Genomic DNA, 17,850 nt, shown 5'->3' on the forward strand with positions numbered 1-17,850 from the left:
ACATTTTTTCTATATTTTCTTCCAAGAGTTTTAGTGTTTAGATAGATGATTTTTTGTATTTAGATAGATGATTTATTTTGAAATAATGTTTGTATAAAGTGTGAGGTTTAGGTTGCAGTATGGTTGAGAGATAGGGCACCAATTGATCCAGTAAACATTTGTGATAAGATTATTCTTTCTCCATTGAATTGCATACACTTCTTTGTAAAATATCAGTTGGTTATATTTTGTGGGCCTATTTCCGGACTCTATTCTGCTCCATGGACCTTTATGTTTCTCGTTTTGCCAATAAAGGTGGCTTGTCTTGAATACGGTAGCTTTATCGTAAGCTTTCAGATTGAATAATGTGATTTTCCCAACTTTATTCTGCTTTTTCAAAATTATTTTAGTTGATTTATGTCCTTTGTCTTCTCTTAAAAATTCTAGAGTCAGTTTTGGTAGAATACCTACCAAAAAATTTCTGCTGGGATTTTGATTAGAATTGTATTAAATCCATAGACCAATTTGGGGAACATTCATACCTTTACTAGGTTGAGCTTCCCAATCTATGATCATGGTATGTCTCTCTATCCCTTTCATTAGCATTTTAAGGTGTCCAGCATATAGACAATGTACATATTTTGTTAAATGTATACACATACAGATACATAAATATTTTATATGTAATGTTTTTAAATATTGTAAGTAATTTTGAAATGTTGGTGAGACCATTTTTCTCTTTGTCCCCACCCAAAATTTCATGTCAAATTGTAATTCTTATGTTTCAGGGGAGGGAGTTGGTGGGAGGTGATTGGAACATATGGGTAAATTTCCCCCATGCTGTTCCCATGATGGTGAGTTCTCATGAGATCTAATGGTTTTGTGTGTGGCAATTACCCCCTGGCTTTCTCTCGCCTGCTGCTATATAAGACGTCCCTTGTCTCCCTTCACCTTCTGTCATGATTGTAAGTTTTCTAAGGCCTCCCTAGTCATGTAGAACTGTGAGTCAATTAAGCCTCTTTTCATTATAAATGACCCAGTCTCAGGTAGTTCTTTATAGCAGTGTGAAAATGGACTAATACATTTGGTTTTCAACGTTTCATTGCTATTTTGAGGAAAAATGATGGATTTTTGTGTGTATAGACCTTGTATCTTGCAACTTTGCTCAAAGTCATTTATCAGTTCTAGGATGTGTGTGTGTGTGTGTGTGTGTGTGTGTGTGTGTGTGTGTGTGTGTATTCTTTGTGATTTGCTGCATAGACAATCATGGCATTTGCTTTTCAATTCATGTGCCTTTATTTTTCCCTTTATTGCACTACTTTGAACTTCCAGTAAAAGGTTGAATAGGAGTGGTGAGGATGGACATGGTTACTTTTTTCTTAATCTTAGAGAGAAAGCATCCAGTTTTCAACAATTAAACATGAAGTTGGCTATGGGATTTCCCTAGATGCTCTTTAACATGTCAGAGAAATTTCTTTCTATTCCTAATTGGCTGGGAGTTTTTATCATGTATGAATTTTGAATTTCATCAAATGATTTTTCTGTATCAGTTGATATTATCATGTGGCTTTTCTTCTTTAGAATCTTAAATTGATGGGTTACACTGTATGATTTTTAAACATTAAACCAGTTTTGTGTTCATAGGATAAATACCAATTAGTATGGTGTATTTTTCTTTTTACATATGGCTAGATTCAATTCACTGTTACTTGGAAGATTTTTCTGTCTATATATTTGGGGGATATTTGGTCTTGGTTTCCTTTTTCGCTCTGTTTTTGTCTGGTTTTCATGTCATGATAATGCCGGCCTCATGAAAAGAATTGGGATGTACCCTTTCCTCTTCTATTTTGGAGAAGATATTATATACAATTGTTATTATTTCATCTCCATTTAGTAGAATACACCTTTAAACCCTTTGGATGTAGAAATTTCCTTTTGAGGATTTAAAATAATAATTTAATTTCTTTAGTAGATATAGGACTACTCAGGTTACCAATTTCAGTTTGGATGAGTTTTGGTAATTTACAATTTTTGATGGATTTCATTTTCAAGTTGCTCTTTGAATATGCAAGGAAGTGCCTGCAGTATTCCCTTATTATCCTTTTGGTATCTGTGGAGTATGTTGTGGAACTCCCACTTTCTTTCTAATGTTGATAAGCTGTATTTTTTTGTCACTCTTATTAGAAACTTAGCAGTTTTATTGCTCTTTTTAAAAAAATTACCTTTGGGTTTTATTGGTTTTCTCTGTTATTTTTATGCTTTTAATTTTCTGTTTTCTTTTATTATTATTATTTTCTTCCCTCTCTTCCTTTACCTTTTATTTTGCCCTTCTTTTTCTAGTTTGTGAATGTAGAAGTTGAGATTATGAATGTGAGATCTTTCTTCTCTTCTGAGATATAGATTTAAGTCTATAAGCTTTCTCTCTAAGCAGTGCTTTAGCTGCATTCCAGAAATGTTGAAACATTGTATTTTCATTCATTTCAAAGAGTTGTCTAATTTCCTTTAAAACTTCTTCCTTCATCTAGGGCTTATTGAGAAGTGTGTTGTTTAATTATCAAGTGCTTGAGATTTTTCAGTTATCTTCATGTTGCTGATTTCTAATTTGATTCCATTGTGGTACAAGAACATACATTTAAAAATTATTTCAATTTAAATTTGTTAAGCTTTGTTTTATGATCCAAGATGTGGCTATTTTGGTGAATGTTGTATCTGTTTTTTTAAGAGAATGTATTTCTTACTGTTATTGGATGTAGTGGTTTTTAACTGCCAATTAAATCCAGTTGACAGATGGTGATGTTCAGTTCTTTTATCTCCTTGCTGGTTTTCTGCCTATCAGTTCTGCTGATTACTGAGAGAGAGAAGAGTTGAAATCTCCAACTGTAATTGTAGATCAATGTATATTTTCTTTTAGTTCTGTCAGTTTTTGCTTCATGTATTTCAAGACTCTGTTGTCTTCTTGGTAAATTAACCCTTTTATTATATATAATATCTTTCTTGATACCTAGACTGTTTTTTTTCTTTGCTTTTAAGTTTATTCTGATATTAATATAGCTACTATAAGCTGGGCATTGTGGCTCACCCCTGTAATCCCAGCACTTTTGGAGGACAAGGTGTGATGGTTTGAGCCTAGGAGCTTGAGACCAGCCTGGGCAACATGGCGAAAGCCTGTCTCTGCATAAAATACAAAAATTAGCCGGGCATGGTGGCATGCACCTATAGTCCCAGTTACTGAGGAGGCTGAGGTGGGAGGATCACCTGAGCCCAGGGAGGTTGAGGTTGCAGTGAGCTGTGATTGTGCCACTGCAATCCAGCCTGGGCTACAGAATGAGTCTCAATAAATAACTAAATAACTACTACTGCAAATCTCCTTTGATTTGTGTTTGTATGGTGTATATTTTTTGCATCCACAGTTTTAACCTATCTATAATATTTGAACTGAATATTGACTTTAGTGGTGGCATCATTTAAAAAATTGACTCTGACAAACTCTTAATAGTGTACTTTAATCATTTATATTAATGTAAGTATTGGCATGTTTGAATTTATGTCTACCATTTTTTTCTGTTTGTTCACTCTGTTTTTGATCCTCTGTTTCAACTTTTCACTACATTTTAGGGGTCTCTCATTACTTCATTTAACAGGTAGAAAGATCAAAATTGGGGATATTAGAAATTTTAAAAATTGATGTATTTATCAGATTTGGTTTGGTAAACAAATTTTAGGTAATTACATTAGATAATATTTTTCCTAAAATATTTTTTATTCGTAAAGTAAATGAATACTCACAAGATCTTCTCCTGTGTCACACACCTTTACCTGAAAAATGTCATTCAGGAGCCAGTCTATGGGTTTCTCTTTGTAGAACATTAAAAAAAACCGTACAAAGTGAGTTAAGTCCTCAGATCTAAACAGCTTTCCTATGGGAAAAAATATAATTAGATGCAAATAATACATATATAGTTGTTCATTCCTTTAACATGGGAAAAAAGCAAAAGTTATTAAAATTTAAATATGTCCCATTCCTTAGCACTAAAGATTAAAGCACTACTGAAGTTGGACAATGATAAAATTGAACACTATATCTGCTTAAGTATCAAGAATTACCACATCTGAAGGAGAATATAAGCAGGTTTAGAATAGTCAATACTCTCAGGAAATCAATTGTGATAACTAATGCGGATCGATTGCCTAAATCAAGTGAAAGATAAGTGAATAGAATGAAGCATATAGGCGCTGTAATCTTTTACTTAATTTCGTACAAACTGTATTTTTTACCTGATTTTTGTAGCACTTTATTAATCTACCACATTTTTCATTTTTACTACTTAATTTTATTAAAGTACTCTCTTATTTCAATATTTGAGAATTATTTTAACAGGATGCTATTTTTTTTTATATTTGTTTGTTTTTGTTTTTGTTTTTTTTTTGAGACGGAGTCTCGCTCTGTCGCCCAGGCTGGAGTGCAGTGGCCGAATCTCAGCTCACTGCAAGCTCCGCCTCCCGAGTTTACGCCATTCTCCTGCCTCAGCCTCCCGAGTAGCTGGGACTACAGGCGCCCGCCACCTCGCCCGGCTAGTTTTTTGTATTTTTTTTTTAGTAGAGACGGGGTTTCACCATGTTAGCCAGGATGGTCTCGATCTCCTGACCTCGTGATCTGCCCGTCTCGGCCTCCCAAAGTGCTGGGATTACAGGCTGGAGCCACCGCGCCTGGCCTATATTTGTTATTCTTAAAGATTTACTATATTTTAAAATATTATTCCATTAGGTCTAATACTTTTTTTCTAATATGCTGCATCTTTAATTTTAAAATGAAGTTGAAGGGATAAGATTCAGGTACATATTCACTTCAAAGTAAATAATGTAAAATACATCTAATGATTTGATAAATATGAAAGTAGGATGTAAGCATGCTTCATTCTTCACTAGGACTTGAGTTTATACGGGTCACTTACTAAAATGTATAATTGTATTTTAATGTTTTGCACCCATTTGTATAGTGACCAAAGCAAGTGATTTAATGATGTATAAAATAGCTGATTCAATTCCTAACCTGCTGTCACCATGCTGTAAAATTCTAGTTGGCAAGCTCATATTTTTAGCAAATAATGAATAACCGAATTATGATAACTAAAAGCAAAACTTTTGTAAGTTTAAACTTGAATAAGATTTGGCATCCTGTAAATAGTGCACCTTGTTCAATGTGCTCTTGTGATCAGAATGTAAGTATTCTCTGTGTGTCTCCTACTTGACCTCGCTGAGAAAGATAAATTTTTTTGAGAATTTTAAATTCTCAGACTAATCCATCAGCAAGATTATTTTGTCTCCATGCTTTTCATTGGGTATTATTGTTAACAAAAATTTTCCTTCTTATTTTAAAAAAGGCTGAGGAAAAACCTTTGGGCCCTTAAAATTTTACAGAAAACATGAAACACAAAAGTCATCGAGTGAGTATATGAAAAACAGATGGACCTTACCAGCAATCCCAGAAATGCTTTATACTGAGAATGGCAAATATATGCATATAATAATAGATAAAACCAAGTGTTGTCAACCATATGGGGAAGCACGAACTTTTATGCACTGCTTATGAAAGCATAAACCGCCGGGCGTGGTGGCTCACGCCTGTAATCCCAGCACTTTGGGAGGCCGAGGTGGGCGGATCACAAGGTCAGGAGATTGAGACCACAGTGAAACCCCGTCTCTACTAAAAATACAAAAAAAAAAAAAAAAATTAGCTAGACTTGGTGGTGGGCGCCTGTAGTCCCAGCTACTCAGGAGGCTGAGGCAGGAGAATGGTGTGAACCCGGGAGGCGGAGCTTGCAGTGAGCCAAGATCGCACCACTGCACTCCAGCCTGGGCGACAGAGCTAGACTCCGTCTCAAAAAAAAAAAAAAAAAAAAACCATATAACCAATCTGTAAAGCAATCGGCAGTACTTAGAACTATGTGAATCCTCAGCGGTCCACTCCAGGGGACATATACGTCACTTCATTTTTTCATGGTAGCAGAACATTGGAAGCAATTAAGGTCTGCCACTCAGGAAATAGATAAACCAAATGTGAGTGATAAGTAAGTGATAAGTCACTTCTTTCAAAGTTCTTTGGTGAGTGGTCACTGTGCATCCAGTATTTAGTCCACTTGTAGACAGCAAAATGTGTGGTTGTCTTGCCTTGCCTTCCGGTGATAAATCCACATGACATTTAACAAAAGTAGGTCATCAAAAGAAGGGACTGACTGGATGACAGATGAAAGCACAGAAAGTGAACGCTGGAAGTGAATTTGGATGTGACTATAAGACAGCTGATCGTGGGATTGTTGATGTAAAGAAATTAAAAGCAGGTTACAGTTTTATATGCATGACCTCTATGTGCAAAACTGGTAGTCCTCACTGCACAATTCTGAATGCAGAAATTTCAGTGGCCATCATTATGCAGCACTTATGCAACAGTAAAAAACCAATAAACTAAATGAACATAAAAAAATGCTGATAGTTTAGAAATCAAGTTTTGAGGACAAAAATGTAAGGAATAGGAATATACAAATATGAAAAGCATCAAATAATTTACATAGATATGTATATTTATAAGTGTATTTTGAACATATTAGAGTGAACAATATATTGAAGAATGGCAGGAAGTGGGTGTAGGGATTGGGAATGAAAGAAAAGAATAAATAAGGAAGAGTTCCTGCATGAATCAATAACATCATGTACCATAAAATGAGGAGTATGGTAACTTAACTTGGGGCCTTGAGGTTCAAAGGAAAGAAAAAAGCATGGAAGTGAAGAAAGAAAAATTGAAGAATTTGAAAGGAAAATCTATGGAAGAATAGTAAAAAAAAAAAAAAAAAAAAAATCTCTTTATGGGCACAGTATTTGGAAATTTTCTGCAGTGGGTATAATTCCTCTTATGTTTTTACATTTTTTAAGACTGCCAGCTTTAGCATACTGGAAATTGCAGCAACTGAGTTAAAATCCCTTTCTCTAAAATTTTAATTATTTGAGTTTCAGTATTCTTATAAAGCAGAGAAAAGTGTGTCTTAGCCACTGAGCTAACATGTGTGCCAGACTCACAGCAAGCACTTAATAAATGGTAACTCTTTTATGCTTCTATAACGTAAGTGTCTAAATGTCAATTTTATCTCTCTAGAAAAAAGTTTGGTTTAAGAAAACACATTATCTGGAATTCAGGTACTTGTATCTGATTATACTGTTAAGATATTCATGTCTTTATAAAAATCATGCCATTCTTTTTCCTTTAGTAATAAACAAACTGATAAACTCTTTTAAATGTTTTAAATTATTGTGTGCTAAAAAACTTGATCCAACAAAGTAGATCTATTGCTTACCTATGAATCCAAGCATTGAAAACTCAATAAAAAACCAATTATTTGAACTGATGTTACCTACAAAATCTGTTATTTTTGTAAAGTACATCTCTTTAGCTATGATATCATCTTCTAGCTGAAAAAAAAAACCCCAAAAGACATTAGTACCTTCAACGCTTTCATTGAGTAAGCTACATTAACTTGAAAATAAAAAATACAATAGAATATACTGAAGAAAATGTTTTTCATAAAATAATAATTTTATTTCAGTTTCAATTAATTGAAGGTATTTACAGTTAGTTGATCTCCTTTTTTTTTTTTTTTTTGACAGGGTCTCACTCCGTTACCCAGGCTGGAGTGCACTGGCATGATTGCAGGCACGTGCCACCTGCCTCATTTTTATATTATTTGTAGAGATAGGGATTTACCATGTTGCCCAAGCTGGTTTCGAATTCCTGGGCTCAAGTAATTCTCCTGCCTTGGCCTCCCAACTCCTGGGCTCAAGTGAGCCTCCTGCCTTGGCCTCCTAAAGTGCCGAGATTACAGGTATGAGACACCGTACCCTGCTCCATGTTTGATTCTGAGATTAACCAGACAAGAAATTATCTGTTTCTTTCCTAAATACTAAACATTCCATCTAAATCCCTCTTTGAAAGAGTCTCTTTATCTAAATCCACTTTCATCCTCACAAATACTTCAGTTTCTAGTTTAGAACTGTCTTAGTCCATTTGAGCTGTTATAACAAGATACCATACAATGGGTAGTTTATAAACAACAAACAGTCCTGGAGCCTGGGAAGGCCAAGAACAAGGTGCTAGCAGGCTTATGTCTGCTGAGGGCCCATTCCTCATATATGATGGCTTCCACTGTATCCCCACACAGTAAAAGGGGCCAGCTAGCTCTCTGAGGTCTCTTTTACAAGGGCACTAATCCCATTTATGAGGCTCTGCCTGCATAATCTAATTGCCTCCCACAGGCTCCACTTCCAAATACCATCACCTTGGGGGTAAGAATTTTAACATATTAATTTTGGGAGGGAGGCCAGGAGCTGTGGCTCACGCCTATAGTCCCGGCACTTTGGGAGGCTGAGGCAGGCAGATTGCTTGAGCCCAGGAGTTCCAGACCAGCCTGGGCAACATGTCTAAACCCTGCCTATGTAAAAACTACAAAAAATTAGTCAAGTGTGGTGATGTGCACCTGTAGTCCCAGCTACTTAAGGCTTCAGTGAGCCATGATTGTGCCACTTCACTCCGACCTGGGCGACAGAGCAAGACATTGTCTCAAGAACAAAACAAAACAAAAATGAAACGTTGGGAGGCTTTGGGAGAGATGCGAACATTGAGCCCATAGCTAAGACGAAGGAGGTTCATGCTCCTGATGAAAGGTGCCACATTCTAGCTCCAGATATTGTGACTGACAAAGTAGTTCCCAGCAAAGAGAAGACAAAAAGCAACCGGCTGTCTCACCCATAACTCCACAACTAGCTGGTTAGAGTCATGGGGTAAGCCTAAAAATATCCTCCATAAGAAAGAGAGGGCAATGGAAATGAGCTTTCTTTTTTATTTAATATATATTATGCATAATCTGTAGACGAAGAGAGCCTCATAAGTAATAAAGAAAAATGTGGCCGTCCTCAGGCACACTATGAGGACACAGAATAGAACTGTGGTGTTTCAAATTGGGAAGAGTACCTTGGCCGGATCTTGTGTTTTCATGACATTGCCACTAACTAGGAATCAAAAGGGACCTTTTTTTTTAAAATTCCAATAAAAGAAAAGACCTTGCTTTAGGCCTTTCTCTAACTTTCTCTCTAGTCTAGAACTCTCTTCTGCAAATTCTTCCAATAAGTGCACATTGTCTATGTAGTGAGGTCCATACTTACTATTTAGAAACACAACATTATTATTTAACCATGTACAAGGATTTAGAAGGTACAAACTATATATAAATGATTCACTTTTACAAATACAGTAAGACACTGAGAACTGTGTTACTCATAAAGTATGAGTAAATTTAGGGTAGCAATGATACGTGTATATACAATGTCTGACAAATGCTCAAAATGCATTTGCTTAATCTAGTAAAATTGTAAGCCAAGAAATAAATATAGGCGCTATAATTTCTTTTTTTTTTGAGATTTTCTTTTCAGTTTGCTTCAGGTAACTATAATTTTCTCTATAACCGTGAACCTAGTAAGAATATTCATATATAATCGATTTTAAACTTCCTTTGCCTTTTTATTACAGTGAGTATTTTCTATTTTCTGAGCATAAAGTATGGTGGAGGAACACAATGAGGAAGAAGAAATTATAGGAAGGAGGGAGAAAGTAACACTTTCAATTTAAATTATATCTATCTACAGATATAATTGGTGTGTACATATATGTGTGTGTGTGTATATATATATAAAATTGATTATACGTGAATATTCTTACTAGGTTCACGGTATGTATATATACACACACACACATATATACACACACACACATACACACCCCAATTTCTTACCTGTAAATAATACTTGGCCTTGGGTTGGGCATACAGCATCAAAATGCAAAAATCCAATACTTGCTTTATTCGCCAACTAAAGGTAATCAATAAGATCTGTTAATATTTGTCATTATTATTTAATTTTTATTTATAATAATAGTAATTAAAAACTCTTTGGCAATTTACTAACAGAGTACTAGCTACAATTAAGTAATTAATTTTACTTAGTTAATTTCAATTAAGTAAAATTGAATATACTTATACTAAAAAGTTTTCCATCTTTATTCAACGAATAGTGTCTATCATTGCTAAATGAGGATAAGCACAACCCATTTGTTTTACATTTTTATCTAGGTAAGTTTTGATCTAGATAATAGTGTTAATATTCTTTCTGATTTTAGGTCTTGTTTAAATGAAAGTATAAAGAAACTTTACTCTTTTTTTCAGTGTCTCTCCTAATAGCTTTCTTTATTGATTCTATCATCCAAGAGTTTTCTCCCCAATTCTTAGGGTTAACTATCTGCTACAGAGTATTAATATTCCTTTCTATGGGTCTTTAAACCATTTCCCCTAAGTCTTATCCCTCGGTTTACTTGGAAGGGAAAGGTTGCTTTTTTTGTTTTTATTTTGAAAGTAGTCTCCACAAGCCTCTGGAACTCTTCATGGCCTCTTGAAGAAACCCAATGTAACTCCCTTCACAAGTTGACTTTATGTTTGGCCACACATTGCCCCAACTCTCCCAATCCTAGGGAATGGAGTAATTATATGAATTACTACTCTCCAGCTGATTGATTGTGGCCAGATTTGGGGCAATTTGAACTCTAGGGAGTCAAATATTTTGAATGATAACTGAAAAGAATTAGAGAATTACAGAAAAAAATGGCAGATAGGAGACAGGACTAATGTGCATCTCCTGCTTGGCCAGGCAGAACAGTGCCTGGAGACGCACATTGTGAACGTTTGCTCCAGGAAACACTGCAGGAACATACCAGGAAAACCTAAAGAATTCACAAACCCTTTGAAAGAACTGACTTGACACTGCAAACTCCGTGAGATGGCAGAAAAACTGCGAGTTCCCAAAGTGTAAGGGGGGAAATGTTGGCCTCCATACACACATCCCCACTGGGGAACCTGAAAATCCAGATCACAGGAGAAGGATTTAACCTTACTCTAGTAGAGCTGAAATGGATTTAGGGAGCCAAGAGAAATATAAAAGTAGAAGCAGTGGGAAGAGCCCTGTAGGCACTCCTGGTCCCCAGCTCCAGACCAGGGACGTCATTCCTGGCCTTATCTCACAGAGTTCCTTGGGGAAGGGAAGGCAGCCAGTGGAATTGGGGATGGGCCACAGGGTGAAGGAAATTCCTAGCTGAACTTTGTAATAATTTTGACTGAGCACAAATTTTCTTGAGCATAATCTGGAGGCAGGGTGAATGGGGAGTGCAGATATGAGCACAGAAGCCGCTGCCAAAGGTGTGGGCAGGCAGGGAGGGGTGAGGCATGAGAGCCCTGCTTGCTTTCTTATCGGGGAGGCTTGTAGCCTGGGGCAAGAGCTCATCCCTGCTCATAGGGCTGCCTGGATATAAATTCACCCAAAGAAACTTTATTCTCATACAAAGCTAGATACCAGGCCAGGTCCTGAATATACAAAGAGCAGTACCCAAAGTTATTCTTGCCCTTCTGAGTCTCATAACCTCCTATGAAAATAGTAATAATAATAATAAAAATAATAAAATTACAACAATTGGATAAGTGCTATATGAAGATATCAACAATGTTGGCTATCTTACAGTAAGTTTTCAAAGATGTGGAAAGGGTAGAAGAGCATGCCACTTAATTTTAGGGCACAGAGAGCTGACAGAAAAAAGTTGATGATTGCAAGGTTGGCAGAGACCAGATCATGAATGACATTTTATGATATGTGGGAAACTTTGAACTTGATCTCATATGAGAAAATATTCTTCTGGGTATAGCATGAAGAATGGATTGTAAGAGAGGCTAGGTTAGGCTAGGATTAGGGACTCTGTAATGGTGAAGGCCTGAACTAAATCCAAGCCAATGGAAGGAGGATGAGAGGGATAATGTGTAGAGAGATTTTAAAAAAGAAACAATGACAGAGATATAAAAGGCTGAAGGAAAAACAAGGATCCAGGATGACTTCCAGCTTTGTGACTTTAAAAACTGGGCATAATGTGGACCACTAATTAAAAGCAAAACAAAACACTTAAAAGATTACTAGATTCTGACACACTATTTATAATTTTAAAACAAAAGAAGACTATTCGGTTTCCTGGGATAAGGCCTTTTTCTAATTTCTGGCATGTCTTTTTCTTTATTAAGTTTTGAGGGACCAAATTATTACATTTCCCATAATACCTACCACACTAATACCCCAAATTATAATCCTTTGTATGTGTATGAAGCTTTTAATTTTTTAAGATTCTTTCATAAATATATTTTATTCTCATAATGACTCTTGCAATAATGCAATGTAGGTGTCATTATATACACTAGAAAGTTAGGAAAGCTAAGGGAAAAAAAGGTGAAACTACCTGCCTATAATGACCAGCAAACAGAACAGCTGGGACTAGAATCCAGCTGTAATGATTTATAATCACAGGCTCCCCCCCCTCCTCATTATGCCTTACTAATTATCGTCTATAAACGTGAACACAGACCATCAGTGGTGTGCTGGTAAATATTTAACAACTGACTTGGGGGTGGAGGGATGGACATCTTGCTTTGTAGCCTTTGCCCATTTCCATGGTGTAAATACTCCTACTGTGGTTCATGCTATCAACTCGATGTTATTGAACACAGAGTTGGGAAGTGATGCACATAATTGGGTCTTGCAAGCCAGTAGGAGCCAGCTCCGGATCACCACTGTGTCTTAAATAGTTTCTAGTATGAGCTGATTCCAAGATTTTATCAGATGAAATTAGTTATTTAAGGCTACTATTTTCTAATATGACATACCTGGCTAATTTTTGTGAGGCCTCAGCTAAGTGCTTGGCATTTAACATACTTGAGTATAAAAAGGCAGGTATTGAAATGACCTCTAAGGATCCAGACCTCACTTGCCTTTTGAATCTATAAATAGAAGTAAATGCAGACTTATAATTGAATATTTAATTTTCCAGAATAATATATTTAAAAATAATTTTCTTATGCATGTTTACATAGTATTTGATTTGAATTATATCACATGTTGATACATGATACCAGTATCATAAAACTAGCCAAAGGATGTTTTCTATAAATTAATAACAGACATATTAAAATACACAATGTAAAATCAGTTTCTTCTTATAAAAATTACAGGTACTTTGACTTTTTAAAGTTTCCAGTCAGATGTGTACTGTGACATTTGAAACAACGAAGCTCATGGGTTGTGATAACACAGTCACTGCAAGACAGCAAGAACATTAGATCATTTTTAAATGCATAATTTTGAATTGAGTAAGAGTCCCACTGAATAGCAACGTGGCTCCTGAGACTAGATTATCACAGCAAGCAAGGATTCAGTCAGACTCTCGTCCACAACTCATTGGAGGACTATGTATACTCTTTAGCATCTTTGTTTTTAAACGTTAATGTTGAGAGACCAACAAGGACATCACTAAACTACATAAAATATGATTCACAAAAATTCCAATATAAATCTTGTACCATCAAGGTAAAGGATGGGAAACCAACTAGAAAATTTTAAATGGTCTTCCTTTAGAGATAATGTGATTTTAAATGAGATTGGAATTTAGGCATTACATTATTCATTAACATGTTAAAAGTTCAAGGAAATGTTTATTTTGTACTATGTAAAAAATTTAAAAGGTTACAGTTTTATATGCATAATCTCCATTATGTGCAAAATAGGCAGTCCTTGCTTTGCACAATTCTGAATGCATAAATTTCAGTTACTGTGTTTTAGTTAAATAACACCAGTCTCCCGCAACAACACTGTAGTCATGATATATTGTGAATAATTGTGTAAAGTACAAACTTCACTGCTAGCTCTTTAGTGCACAAATCACTATATAAATAGCAGATGCACATCATCCTTAGTGACTAATTGGATCACTTCTTTCAAAGTCTTTTGGTGACTGGTCTCTGTACGTCTGCTATTTAGTTCACTTGTTGACAGCAAAACATGTGGTTGCCTTGCCTTGCCTCCCAGTATAGGCCTACATGATATTTAACAAAAGTAGGTAATCCAAAGAGGGAAGTGGCTGACAGATGAAAGTGCAGAAAGTGAATGCTGGAAGTGAATTTGGATGTGCTATAAAAGAGCTGATCACGGGAACGTTGACACCTCCTCTTTCTGAGAGACTCTAGAGATGCAACATAGGGAACTTAGTGAAGGTGAACTTAAATGACAAATAAGAAAAATGGTTGTGGTGAAATTATGTCACATAGGAAATGATGCTGCTGAAAAACTTCACATTAAAGGAACTCTCAGAGATATTTCATGACACTGAAAATGCAAATGATAAAATGCTGTAACTGATCCAAACTTAGAAAGGAATATAACAATTTGCTGAAGCATAGAAAAGACATTTGCTCAGTGTTTTAAGTTCTATGATAAGAAAAAGGCAAGGACAATTTAAACGACTCGATAAAATTTTTAAAAGAAATAAAATACTTTAATACTCAATAATTTTAATGTTTTAAATTACAGTGTAATAAATTAGCTTAACAATATTTTAAAGTTTTCTATGTATTTATAGTTGACAGAGAGTAATGTTTTAACACATGTTTAAATGTCATGGAACAATTGTGATTTTTCCCCATTGTTAATATTGGCTTGCATGGTTTAAACCTGCACAATCATTTTTATGGCCACACTATCTTGCAAATCAAGGATTGCCTGAGCACGTATAAAGACACACAAACACAAATGGAAGAAAGCTCATGTTTTATAATGGGTATGTATCATGAAAATGGGGTTGGAGTAGCATACTGTGCTAGAGATAATATACGGGTATTAGACCTAGAAAAGTCTCTGTGCCAATTTTGCTTCTTTTACTTCCTAACTTCGAGCAAGTAATTTATTTTTTCTATCTTTAATTTCCTCATCTGTAAAACTGGAATAGCAACTTAAAAACTTTGGGGAGAAAGAACTGTTCAAAATACATGCTGGAATTCTTCCAGGCTCTATACATTAGTGGAAAAGTTTCCGGTCATTTATTTTGGTGGGAGTGTAAGTGGAGGAGTGAAAGGGATCAAAGTCTTACCGGCTGCCCTCTGATTTTATGATATATCAAATGAAAAGGTTTTTAAAAAATGAATTCTAATATGTTCCTTGGGGAATAGAAAATACTGGTATGGAAAAAAGAATGGAGAGTTTGGTTGGTTGTTTTGTGGTAAAAGTTAGTAACATGATATCTAAATTTTCAAATGAATTTGTGTAACTTTAAACTACAAGATCTCGTGCAGCAATTTAGTAGTGGTAAAGGGAAATAACATCAAGTTGCAGCATACACAATCATCAAAAAGTTTAGATTACAGAAATACACGAATTTTGATCTCTAGAAAATTCCATCCAAAGTCCAAAAAGCACCAAAAGATACAACAATTTCTACTTTGATGATATAATTTCCCAGTCACGATGGACAGAAAGATTCCAGTCTTGGTTTTATTCATTTGTTTTAAGCAAGATACTGGAAATTTTGTGTGTTGACACCTTTCTAGGACTCTAAAACTTTTATAGCTTGTTAGGTTATTTACATACAGCATCAAAAGCCCTTGACTTAATTATATGGGAATTGCTAGTTTCCAATGACTGGAGAAAATAATGTAACTCTAGGTTGTTGCCATTGAAAATGAATGATTTTACCTTATAGTCATACAAGAGTAGAAATCTTACAACTCTATAGGTTTATGTAAAGTACATAGTTATATACAGTTTCATATAAGGTTATATACAAACATAGATGGGTCCTTTAAAAATTATATTTTCAATTTAGGACTAATCCAAACATAGAACAATCTCTCATTACCCTAATGAGAAGATCTAGGAAAAGGGTTTTTAGCTAAATTAAATAGGCAAAAGTTGAGACACGTAAATTTAAAAGTTATATGTCTATATTATCTTAGATAATGTTTTAAATTGAATATTCACTAATGTGTTAATTTTAAATTATTGCTTTATTCTACTTTCACAAAAATAATTTTATTCCAACTGTTTATTCTGCATTGGTATTATCAATATAATTATCACCACTAGAATAACTTTTTGAATCACCTGACATAGTTTTCCAGTATCCTTGATTTTCAATTCTAATTACAATACAGCAATTTCTAAAACCAGATACATTGTCTCTGAAAATTTTGTAGCAAATCAGAAGTATTCTCATACATTAGGTAACGTTTTCATTGGAGATCTTTACAAGTAACCACATACTCTAATGTTTTTAAGTGATCTTCAAAAGGCTTACAATGATGTAGTCATATACCCAGGAATCGTTTTACACCTTTGCTTCTTTTTAATTGATTATGTCAGAAGTCTCCTATAAGAATACCAAACTAGCATAGATTGAGGCCACTTCAGGATAATGTGTCTTCTCTAAATAGTAGTTTATTATTCAGAATAAAGCAAAATAACTGAGAAGGCATCCTTGACTAGGAGAAGATTTTTAAGGGTTCAAGTATAAGGTAACTTTTTTCCTGGGGAGTCTTTCAGGGGAAATACTAGATGTGTATGGTGTTTTATTTAGTCTTTATTTAATCCCTCTCCCTTCACATAAATCACCTATTTCAAGCCTTCACTACCGTAAGTTCCTTCACTGTCAACAAATCCTTCCTTCTCAACACAGGGACTTACCTCCTTCACAGGGAAAAGAGAAATCTTTAAAAAAGGAATTTTAAGGTGATTACACTGTCTTTCCCCCAACAAATTAATTTTTCTACTCTTTCACCTGCTCTCATCTCCTCTTTGGTCTCAGTCCTGTCTAAAGCTCCCTCTGCCTGAGTCTCCAGTTCCCTCCTGCCTTGCTTCATCAGCCCCTCCTCTCTCTACTACAGCACAAGTAAAAACTCCAGGTGCTTCCACCTCAAAACCTCCCAAACAGTATTTGTCTCCCTCAAGACAGTGTGCTTTGACTTTTCTTCCTATCAGTTGAACTTACTGAGAATAGTCTACATTCAATTCTTTAAATATGTATTACAAAAACTACCAAACATCCACAAAAATAGAAATATAATGAACCCCATATCAGTTTCCTTCAATAAGCATTAATTTTCTGCCACGTTTGTTTCATCTATGCAGCTGCCCCTTTTTTGCTTATTTTAAAACAAGTGCTGAATATCATTTCGCCCTTACTTTCTTCAGTGTGAATATTAAAAAGGACATTTATTTAGATAACTACAATGCCAATATTCACACTTTGCAAAACTATAAATGATTGTTTAACATCACGTAATACTTAGTCAATTTTCGAATGTCCCCAGCCGTCTAAACAGTGCCTATTTTTGGGAAGTAGGTGCTCAAACAAGTACCCAAACAAGGTCGCTCATTGTAATTGATTATCCCTATTTCTTTTTAAAATTTATTATCTAGACCGGTAACTTTCATTTTTCTTTCTTCCCCCATCCCCATTCCACTTTTTAAAGAATCTGGATCAGTTTCCTACAGAAGGTCCCATATCTTGATTGTTTTGCCCCAGATGGCTTCCTTTAATTGCTGTGTATCCCGTAAACTGGAATTCAGCTCCTAAGGTTTGATTGCATTCAGGGTTTTTTGTTTTGTTTTGTTGTTTTGCTTAAGTCGGGAGAATAACTTTCAATAGTTCTTTCTTGGCATCATTTTCGTCGCCAGACTTTCAGCGACCCCGAGCTGCTGGAGGTGAGGGTGGGGTCCCTGAACCCTGGCTATTCTCAGCTCACACTGCACGTCGCACCCCTCTGCTCCGCAGTGCGTCCTGACCTGCCGGGCGCCCTTGCTAGCGGGGTACCGGTTGGCCTCTGCCTGCGGGAAGCAGTAAGTGACAAGAGACTGGAAGGCAGTAGAAGCCGAGGACGCTCCTCCTCTTTCAGCTCCCGCGGCGGCGGAGGTTCCAGCTGC

The 17,850-nt window shown here is 35.6% G+C and overlaps 1 protein-coding gene across 4 annotated transcripts in view; it reads right to left on the reverse strand.

Annotated features, from left to right (window-relative positions):
- The window catches only part of MGAT4D (MGAT4 family member D), a 73,196-nt gene that overhangs the window by 10,207 nt on the left and 45,139 nt on the right, over positions 1–17,850 (reverse strand). For 2 of the 4 annotated variants that reach the window (XM_015139253.3, XM_078002296.1), the window contains exons 6-9: positions 12,768–12,881; positions 9,813–9,888; positions 7,326–7,440; positions 3,766–3,896 (exon numbers count right to left, since the gene is read on the reverse strand). In XM_015139253.3, the coding sequence (XP_014994739.1) occupies positions 3,766–3,896; positions 7,326–7,440; positions 9,813–9,888; positions 12,768–12,881 (436 nt within the window). Of the gene's footprint in view, positions 1–3,764; positions 3,897–7,325; positions 7,441–9,812; positions 9,889–12,767; positions 12,882–17,850 lie in introns of those variants that run through there. The other 2 variants (XR_013417309.1, XR_013417308.1) reach the window with 2 other exon arrangements.

Source organism: Macaca mulatta, chromosome 5, assembly GCF_049350105.2.
Source record: "Macaca mulatta isolate MMU2019108-1 chromosome 5, T2T-MMU8v2.0, whole genome shotgun sequence".
NCBI lineage: Eukaryota > Metazoa > Chordata > Mammalia > Primates > Cercopithecidae > Macaca > Macaca mulatta.